This window comes from Cotesia glomerata, linkage group LG5, assembly GCF_020080835.1.
Source record: "Cotesia glomerata isolate CgM1 linkage group LG5, MPM_Cglom_v2.3, whole genome shotgun sequence".
Classification (NCBI taxonomy): domain Eukaryota; kingdom Metazoa; phylum Arthropoda; class Insecta; order Hymenoptera; family Braconidae; genus Cotesia; species Cotesia glomerata.
In genome coordinates, this window is record NC_058162.1 from 18,895,895 (window position 1) to 18,906,480 (window position 10,586).

The following is a 10,586-nucleotide window of genomic DNA, read 5'->3' on the forward strand; positions in this document are numbered from 1 at the left end:
TAACCAGAGCTTTAATAGCCGTTTGCTTCATTGAAGTCACCCCCTCACTCCAGACAATATTAACTTTTTTAAATCTCCAGAACTTCCAGTACTCGCCTTAACATATTTATGTCAAAAAATATTTGTTGTAATTTAGAAAACGCAAAGTAAGAACTGACCAGAGCTTTGATAACCTTGTTTCATAATGAAGTCACCTCCTCACTCCGGACAATAATTTTTAACTTCCCGCTAAGAAAATCGAAGATTTTCAAAAATCGGGAAGTTATTGTTTTCACCCCGTTTTGCAAAAATCGAGTTTTCATCAGATGTCGACGTTTGAAGGTCACAGGAAGCTTCCCTGACTATCCCCGCGAGGTTGTCACGGTGTCTGTATATATGTGTGTTAGGGTGTTTCAAAAAAAGACGAATTTTTTTTTTTTTCTTTTGGTGTCTAAAAATTGATAGTATACCTAAAAACAAAAATTTTGGCGCCCATGTGAGCTCTTAATATGAATAGTAAGATTTGCCTGTATCCATTTCTTTATTTTCCATTTAAATAACACGGGAAAAATTTTTTTTAATTTTTTAATTTTTATTACTTTGGAACGGTTCATCGTAACAACAATCCGAAAAATGATGTTAGTAGGAAATTTTACGCTCTACAAAAAACGTTTGAAGACCAAAGTTCCTCAGATTAACGGCTTCAAAGATATCCGCGGTCAAAGATAACACTAATAAAAAATTTCAAATATTTTCCAATAAAATTACAAAAAAAATATCACATGCTATATTTTTATTATTTTTTATGTTAAATTACTTCAATTCCGTTAACCTGAGACTGTAAACTTTTTTTTTTTTACTAATTAATTCAATACTTAACTCACGAAATGCACTAATATATAAATATAAACGTTAAAAATGTCACATAAATGATTTTTTGGTCTTTCTTATAACAAATTTATTTTATATTTTATAAAATTTATAAATTTTTGTAAGAGGAAAATGTAAAGTTCCTTATTACACAAACTCACCAAACACTCATCATTGCATATTATTCAAAATAATATGAAAATTCTGTAAATACGTTAAATCAATTAAATCTACTATAAAACTTGATCAAATGTTTTTTATTTGAAAAATATCAACAGAGCTTTATTTAGCTCTGTCGGTACAGAGTATTATACTCATTTAATTTGAGTGTTGTAGCTAATATGCTCTGTGTTGGTAAGCCTGGTTGTTCGGTACTAACTTCATTTAGTTGCTTTGCTCTCAACGCTTTACTATATCTTCTCGTCATTGTCTTTGTTCATTGATACTGACTGTTTTTTCAATCCGTTATATTATTAATTTAATTAGTTAAAATATATTAGTTATAAATTTTGTGACCATAATGGTGAAAACAGTGTACTTGATTGGTGATGTGTTAAGTGAATTAGTTGGAAAAAATTACCCTCTCTGAAAGAGGTTATGTCGCTTTTATTTTATTATCTTGATACGAAAAATTTTTCAGTTAAAGAAAGTATATCAATCACTATCGACAAAGTTTTTGAAATTTGGTGTGCGGCACAAATCCCGACAAGAGAGAAAATATCTGCTTTTTTGAAACTAATCTCAAATCACAATCGATGGAAGAATTTACAAAAAAACCGTAAAATGAAAAAGTCAAAGTCTCAAAAAAAAAGGAATCCGTTTTTCAGGATGAATTAAATAAACTATTTGATGTAGCTCATGCGGATGTTTTAAATATACTGGACAAAGAAAAAAGATTATTTTATTTGGGACAAAAATCTTCCAGTCGACGTGGTTTTATTTCATATAATTCTCAACCAATTTTAGAAGATGTCGAAGACATGGATGTTGATATCAGCAATTATGATAATAATAACAATAATAGTGATAATAATAGTGAAGAGAACATTGATAGCAATGATAAAAACTATAATAATAATGGTAATGATAGTAATAATAATGTCGGAGAGTTTGATAACGACAATGTCAACTATTATTGTGCAGTTGAGACTGATGATGTTGCTAATCATAAAATATCAAGTCATCCATCTCAATTATCCCAGAAATCTTTGGAAAGTAATACTTCTCGTATAATCTCTGATTATGAAGATGAAATGCCAAAACAACAAGTTCCAAAAATTGATATAATGACACCAGAACTTGCTGCGGCTTTGGATAGAGCTAACGTGACTAGTAGGATGGCGACTTACATTATTGCTGCTTTATTATCTTGCTTGAACATTGATTGTGCAAGCGTAAACTTTAGTCATGTGACTATTCACCGAGCAAGGGAAAAATTCCGGAAAGAAGCGGCGTTAAATCTGAAGACTAATCTGGAAACTGACAATTATGCACTACATTTTGATGGAAAACTGTTATCAGATATTACAGGTACAGAACAAGTTGACCGGCTTCCGATTATTTTATCATCATCAGGTAAATTTCAACTGTTAGGAGTTCCTAAACTAGAATCTGGGACTGGACAAAACCAAGCTTCAGCTATTATTAAAACAGTAAAACAATGGGATATTAATACTGACAACATCAAAGCATTGTGTTCTGATACTACGGCGTCAAATACGGGTAAATAATTTATTAATAAAAAAAATATAACATGGTTGATTACCGTAATGTTTAAATGCTAAATCAAATCAGATTTTTAGTATTAACCATTAATTTCCAAGTTATGAGTTATTTTTTTTTCAAATTGAAAAGATTTCTCCGTACTACTCTAAAAAATCGATACTTCACTAGCAATTCTCATTTTATTTTTTCAGGAATCAGAAATGGTGCGTGTGTATTAGTAGAAAAGGCTCTTAGTAGAAAACTGTTGTACTTGCCATGCCGACACCATATTTTTGAAATTGTTCTTCGAAGTGCATTTGAAGTATACTGGCCTGCTTCGTCTGGCCCAAACGTTCCAATTTATCAGAGATTTAAAAAGAAGTGGGATGAAATTGACCAATCAAACTTTACGGCTGGTATTTGTGACAAAAAAGTTTTGGAAGTAATAACACCAATCAAAGATGAGATTTTGAAATTCGTTAATAATCAAATAGAAGTAAAAATTTTTAATCCAGCGCTGAAGAATTATTAACTGATGTTAAAGTGGAAAAGAAAAATGTATAAAGTTCAGTATAATTGAGGAGCTGATTTTCAAAAGGGTATCTTTTCATATTTTAAAATACCAGTTTTCTGAACTTTTAAATACTAATTACTTTGAGAATTATGAACATTTATAAATGAAAATCGAATTGCAGCTTCATAACCGATTGCACTTTATAGCTAAATTAAAAAAAGTTCAATACAAATATTTATAATTGAAGATAACTAGTTTTTGTCTCGATTAATCAAAAATCAAAAGATACCCTTTTGAAAATAAGCTCCTCAATTATCAATTTTACTCTGATTAATTAACTTGCCGTCGTGATTAAAAATATTGAAAAATCAGTTTCACATGACTGTTATACTTTCAATCATCTTTAACGATTAAAATTGCGTTTGTAAAATATTTTACAACTTTTACCTCACATCAGTTAATAATAATTAGTCTTCTCAACTTTGAAATTGCGATATAATCAATTTCATTTTGACTTATAACTTTTTGTAGATGGATCATTGTCGAGACGATTACCGTGAACTTCTGGAATTATCATTAATATTTTTGGGTACTACTACCACAAATATTACATTTAAGCATCCTGGAGCGGTCCATCATGCAAGGTGGATGGCTAAAGCAATATATAGTTTAAAAATTTTTTTATTCAGAAATGAATTTCATCTTACTAAATCGGAAATAGATGGATTACGAGAACTTTGTTTATTTATCATAATATTCTATTTAAAAGCTTGGTTCACTGCGCCGTGTGCTATAACAGCACCTAATAATGATTTAACTTTGATTAAAGAATTAATTTCATATGAAAGATTTAATAATAGTCTTTCACAGACATGCTCACAAAAATTAGCCGATCACTTGTGGTATTTAAACAACGAGCTGTCTGTTTTATCTCTCTTTGATAAAAATGTTTCAGTTGGAACAAAAAAAAGAATAGTTCATGCTCTTAAAAACTGTAAAGCCAATGAAACTACAACAAATCGCTTTATAATAGATAAGAAAAATTTAGAGTCATTATTAAATAAAGATCTTAGTCACTTTATGTCTATGAGATCGATTAATATATTTGAATCGTTCGATTTGTCGTATGAGTTCATTGATGAGGATGTTACTTTGTGGCCTCAGAATCCGAATTTCTTAGAAAACTTGGAGTATTTCGGGAAACTTCAAGTTGTGAATGATGTAGCAGAACGCGGCGTGGCATTGATAGAGCAGTATAATCGATGCTTAACGAAAGATGAAGAACAGCTTTAATATTTGTTGCAAGTAGTGACAGAACATAGAAAACAATATCCTAATTGCAATAAAAGTAATTTTATAAAACTGTAATATTTTCAAGTTGAAAAATTGTTGTAACAAGTTGTAAATATAGTTTTTTGTTATAAAGAATTAATTGTTCAATCAAATTTCTTAATATTTAGTAAAAAAAAATTAATTTGTTATAAAAGAGACCAAAAAATCATTTATAAGATATTTTTAACGTTTATATTTATATATTAATGCATTTCATGAGTTAAGTATTGAATTAATTAGTAAAAAAAAAAGTTTACAGTCTCAGGTTAACGGAATTGAAGTAATTTAACATAAAAAATAATAAAAATATAGCATATGATATTTTTTTTGTAGTTTTATTGGAAAATATTATAAATTTTTTATTAGTGTTATCTTTGACCGCGGATATCTTTGAAGCCGTTAATCTGAGGAACTTTGGTTTTCAAACGTTTTTTGTAGAGCGTAAAATTTCCTACAAATATCATTTTTCTGATTGTTGTTACAATAAACCGTTCCAAAGTAATAAAAATTAAAAAATTAAATAGTATATTACACACCTAGGGAAGTAAAGTAAGAAATGTCTCGGATCACATGTAATTGTCGGCCGAGGCGAAGCCGAGGTTGACAAACATGTGATCTGAGGCTTTCTTATTTACTTCCCGTGGAGTGTATACTATTTTTTTGCTCGACGAAGGCGGAAAGCGGCAACTTTGTTTAGCGCAGCGGGACGAAAGTTGCCACTTTCCGCCCGGAGGGCAAAAAGATTTTTCCCGTGTTATTTAAATGGAAAATAAAGAAATGGATACAGGCAAATCTTACTATTGATATTAAGAGCTCACATGGGCGCCAAAATTTTTGTTTTTAGGTATACTATCAATTTTTAGACACCAAAAGAAAAAAAAAAAATTCGTCTTTTTTTGAAACACCCTAATGTGTGTGTGTGTGTGTGTGTGTGTGTGTGAAAGTATGTGAACCGCTTATAACTTTTGAACGGCTTGACCGATTTTATCGCAGTTGGTGCCATTCGAAAAGGCTTGACTAAACTTAGATTTTGAAAACTATTTGGACCGATTCAGATCAATAGATTTTGAGAAATCTTAAAAAAACTGAAAAAAAAATTTTTTTCAAATGTGGTTTTTTTGGAATAACTTTTAAACGGCTTAAAGGTTGGATTCCAAAAACTAATCAGCTCTTTACCTCAAAAAACCACGTCGATCGCCATCAGTCCGGTCAAAATCGGTTGATTCGTTCGATAGATATCGTGAACGAAAGAAAACCGAAAAAAGTGTTTTTTCGGAATAACTCCAAAATTCCTAGCGCGATCAATTCAAAATTTGAGATTCTTAGTGAGGCTTGAAGAACTGCGTCAAATGTTTCTAACCACGTAAAAATCGGTTTATTCATTCAAAAGTTATTGCGGTTTAAAAATTCAAAAAATAGTGTCTTATCAAATCTCTATCAGACTTTTGAGCTCGAAGAGCTTTAAAGCATAGGAAAGCAATCTCTTTGAGCTCGGAGAGCTCAAAATAACCGATAAATTGTATTTTTAAGCTCGAAGAGCTCAAAAACGTCATTGGTGCAATTTTAAGCGCCTAAGTATGGAATTAGCGGGAAGTTGCAGGGATGGCCTTCAGGGTCAACCGTTTTCCTAATTTTTTTATTTTAAGTATAAGTGAGTTTGCTTACGTATAACAAAACTCCCATTTATCTATTTAATCTCTTAAGGGGGGAAATACGTGTAGATGGCCGTTTTCGAGCAGATTTTAATCAATTATTTAAAGGTATAAAAAATTAATATTATTTATTCAAACTTTTGGGTTATTTTATACATATATTGAAGAGTAAAAATTTACATTTACAAGAATAAAACTTAAAAAGTAGTAAAGATATCAGCTGATACATCTCGTAGGTTGTCGTCCGACTTCGCAACTGGTGTACATCATGGAGGCCATAATTTTTATCTGAAATCAATGCATCAAAATTATAACTTTTTTTAGACATGTATCTTCTATATGAACCTCATTTTAAAGAAAAAAAAAAATTTTCATTTTTTTGACGGCTGTGAAAGTAAGTCATGTTTTTACCTTTTTGTGTTTATTGTTTAGTATAAAAAAATTAGTTAAAATGAAAAAATTGCTTCTGATTGAGGTTCATATTCAGCACAATTATGTAAAGAAATAATATACTAAATTTGAAGATGATTGGTTAAAAACTTTTTAAGCTAGAGTGTACACTAGTTCGAAAAAACTAGTTTCGAGAAAAACGCGTTTAAAAATAAGTGATGAAAAAGTTAAGGTGACCGTCTCTTTTTCTCATGCAATAATTTCTCGCGACATAAATTATCAGCAATAATTTCTTGTTCGATATTTTCACAAAGGCAATATTTCTCATTGTCAAAATTTATTTGGTATTATTAATTATTATTAAAATTAATATTTATTTAATTATGAATTTTTAATGATAAAGTGAAAATAAAATATTTGAGAAACTTTTAAATGATAATTTTTTGCTCTGTGAGAATTTTTTAATCAAGAAATTTTTGAGTGAGAATTTTTTGCATGTGAGAAATTTTTGTATGATAAATTTTTTATGAAAAATTTTTGTTTCGATAAATTGTTACTGGTAAATAAAGCCACGGTGCCAAAAGGTTAATATAAAGTTGTATTAAACGAATTGAAACAACTTACCAATTAATCAGCTATTCCAGCACCATATTGTAAGCCTTCTTCAGCTTCATATGCTTCATTTTGAGCTTGTAGCTTTTCTTTTCGTGCTTTTCGGGCTTCTTTACTGTCCAAGGAGCTGCGTCGATTCTGACGGGTTACGCGCTGACTGTCGGATTGTTGTGCGTGATTGAAGCTATTGTTCCCAACGATGAGACCTAACTCGTTCATGACTAATAAAATACTTGAACTGCCTTCATTGAATAAGCAAGCAGCCAAGTATGCAGCAATTTCAATAGTTTTTAAACCACTATGCAAATGTTTAGGGGCCATACGCCAAATAGTTGAATTAAAACTTTCATTAGCATTTTTAGTATGGCCTCCTAAACATCTCTCCAATAAATCTACCCGGGATAAATCCTGATAAATTGGAAAAATCGCTTTTTGAACGTCAGGATGCAAAGGTGTCGGATGTTTTGGAGGTTCTGTCCCCAGAGCTTTAGCTTCGTTCCACTTACACCAGCTATCTACACCCTTTGGACATTTGTCATGTTGTGGATTATCATCTGTTGATATCATATGGAAATAAGTTGCCAATATCTCATTTTTCATGTCTTCAACGCTATTTACATTTCTCCTAATTGCTAGTCCATAGTAAGTGCTTAATTTTTTTATTAAAACTTCTGTCAACTTTCCTCTTCCGCCCAAATGTTTTTCTTTTTTTACGCTCCGGAGTCGCGTTCCCATTCTTTTTTGCACATGACCTATACATTCGCTTTTAGTTACTGTCAGTTCATCACCATACGGGTTCAATTTTATCACTGCTGAGAATGTTTTGGAATCTCCATCGCCTATATAATTACCGTACTTTACTCCGTGTAATTCTTCTGACCTTGTAAACATCGTTTTGATAGCTTCAACTTCCATACTTCCCGCAGATCCTTCATGTGTTTGTGTGCAGCTTTCTTCATCATGGTTTTCTTCCCAAGCTATATATTCCGGTGAAGTTTTCGGTTTGTTCTTCCATATTGCACACGCATGACAATAACTACTCCGAACAACTAAATCTACAACCTTTCCAGTATAATAGCCTATTAGAGTTGTAACGCCAAATAATGATTTGAATCCTCGTTTCCTCCAAGTTCCATCACCAGATACTTTAAAATTAAGAAGAGGTCTTTCGTGCTTCTCATTTTCTTTTTTTTCTTCATCTACAGCTTTCTTACAACAAAATTCAAATATTTTTTTAGCAGCACTGTGAATATGATCATATATCGAATTGTAAGTATTTTCACAGATACCAGTACCTATGTCCATATAATTACAAAATAAATTAATTCCCTCTCGGCCAACACCCAAGAGTCGCATGACAAAAACTATCCTACGATTTATTTCAAATCCATTATTTATAAAAGGACCTGATGGAATTTGTTTCGATCCGCACATGCAATTAACAACGAGCTTGAATCCGAGGCCTCGTATTCCACTTTCAGCAAATTTAACATTCTGTTTACAGTTTCGACATATAAGAATATCCGATAAAGCTGTGAAGACGGTAAAAAATTCTATGATTCTATAAAAATGTAATGGGTTAACAATTACATTTTCACTCATTGTATTTGATAGCTTTTTGGCACTTATACTCTCGTTATTATCACCACACTCGTTTGATTCAGTATTTGAAAACTGATTTCCGTGAAAAGATCTTTTGCGTGGTCTACTACGACGAGCACTATCACTACGTCCTGATTTTGGATACGAAGACATTTTTTACTAATACTGCAAACACACGCTACGAAGGTCGGTTGTGAACTAATATTACACTGTGGTTTGTTACAAGGACACTAATACTTCTAGTAGCTTCTATACGAATAAAATAAAATAACATCTGCCCATTTTCCCTTTCTCTCTTAAAAATATATACCTGGAAGTATATGAATGACTACCTACTCGACCCTAACCGACCGCTCCGTTCAGGTAATTATGTTCTCGGGCGCTGTACCGAGCGCACTTACTAAATCGCTTGTAACTTTTGAACGAATAATAATTTTGACCTGAAATTTTAACTGTATATTTTTCAATAGTTTTACAAGCGAATTATGAAAAAAAAAAATTTTGAATTTTTTCAAGCCTCTACACGTATTTCCCCCCTTAAATGTACCTGGGCCTAAACTAATTACGGGGAATTCCCTGGGCCTCTTACAGGAGTCGAACGAGACACAATGATCACACTCGAATTATATTTTACAATCGTTAAAAAATACAATAAAATCATACTCGAATTTTTTATAATTAATAAATATGTAAAGAAAAATTCTTTACATAACATCCCGTTTCACGAAAGTCGAGTTTTTATCGAATTTCGACGTTTCGAGGTCCTAGGAAGTTTCCCTGACTATTTCCGCGATGGTATCTGTATGTAAATGTAAATTTAACTATATAAAAAATGTAAATTTAACTATATAAAAAATCTAAACAATTGTAAGATGTCTGTTTACTTTGGTGTCATTTTTTTCATCTATCACTAAAAAAGGTACTATAAATTGATAATTAATTGTAATCAATAAGAAAAATAAATCCTTAACTTTCTAACTATTATTTTTATTTCTTCTATCTTAAAACACTTATTATTTTTACAAGATAATACATGAACAGAAAAATTTTATTGATTATTTGAAAAAGTTGAACAAAATCAAATAACATCCGTTAAGTATTTTAAAAATATATTTTATGTTTTGATAGTTGAATCAATAGCTATAAAAAAAATAAAGTTACTTAACTTTTGACGGTGTGAGCGATTAGCTTGATACAGTAAATATGTTTCAAAATAAGGTATACTGATAAAAAAAAAATTAGGAAAATGGTTAACCCTAAAGGCCATCCCTGCAACTTTCCGCTAATTCCGTTAATACCTGGCCGCTTTTTTGAGCTCTTCGAGCTCAAAAGTACAATCTGTGTGTTGTTTTAAGCTCTCCGAGCTCAAAAAGATACCTTTTCTATGCTTTTGAGCTCTTTGAGCTCAAAAGTCTGATAGAAATTTCATAGAACACTATTTTTTGAATGTTCATACCGCAATAACTTTTGAATGAATGAACCGATTTTTACGCGGTTGGCGGCATTCTACGTAATTTTTTAAGCCTTATAAATAATTTCTAAGTTTCAATTGGTCAAACTAGAAATTTTGGAGTAACTCTGAAAAAACACTTTTTTCGGTTTTCTTCCGTTCACGATATCTCTCGAACGAATCAACCGATTTTGACCGGATTGGCGGCGATCGACGTGGTTTTTCAAGGTTGAGAGCTGATTAGTTTTTGGAATTGATCGGTTAAGCCGTTTAAAAGTTATCCCAAAAAAACCACTTCAGAAAAAATTTTTAACTTCCCGCTAAGAAAATCGAAGATTTTCAAAAATCGGGAAGTTATTGTTTTCACCCCGTTTTGCAAAAATCGAGTTTTCATCAGATCTCGACGTTTGAAGGTCACAGGAAGCTTCCTTGACTATCCCCGCGAGGTTGTCACGGTGTCTGTATGCATGTGTGTGTGTGT

At 31.4% G+C, this 10,586-nt stretch overlaps 2 protein-coding genes across 2 annotated transcripts; one reads left to right on the forward strand and one right to left on the reverse strand.

Moving 5' to 3' along the window:
- The first annotated feature begins 1,204 nt into the window (after positions 1–1,204).
- LOC123265613 lies at positions 1,205–4,476 on the forward strand. Its single transcript, XM_044729406.1, has 3 exons — positions 1,205–2,571; positions 2,766–3,049; positions 3,599–4,476. Exons 1-3 carry the CDS (start codon positions 1,830–1,832, stop codon positions 4,358–4,360), a joined length of 1,788 nt encoding a protein of 595 aa, XP_044585341.1. The 5' UTR covers positions 1,205–1,829; the 3' UTR covers positions 4,361–4,476.
- A 1,723-nt stretch (positions 4,477–6,199) lies between these two features.
- Positions 6,200–8,808, reverse strand: LOC123266091. The gene is made up of 2 exons (XM_044730125.1): positions 7,066–8,808; positions 6,200–6,339 (listed from the first exon to the last, which is right to left on the reverse strand). The coding sequence occupies exon 1, from the start codon at positions 8,806–8,808 to the stop codon at positions 7,069–7,071; it is 1,740 nt and encodes a 579-aa protein (XP_044586060.1). The 3' UTR covers positions 6,200–6,339; positions 7,066–7,068.
- Between the last annotated feature and the right edge of the window lie 1,778 nt (positions 8,809–10,586).

Coding starts and splice junctions, on each gene's coding strand:
- LOC123266091 (XM_044730125.1), bottom strand. CDS start 8,808: ATGTCTTCGTATCCAAAATCAGGACGTAGTGATAGTGCTCGTCGTAGT.
- LOC123265613 (XM_044729406.1), top strand. CDS start 1,830: ATGGATGTTGATATCAGCAATTATGATAATAATAACAATAATAGTGAT. Junction 2,572..2,765: donor TACTACGGCGTCAAATACGG/GTAAATAATTTA, acceptor TTATTTTTTCAG/GAATCAGAAATGGTGCGTGT. Junction 3,050..3,598: donor TCGTTAATAATCAAATAGAA/GTAAAAATTTTT, acceptor AACTTTTTGTAG/ATGGATCATTGTCGAGACGA.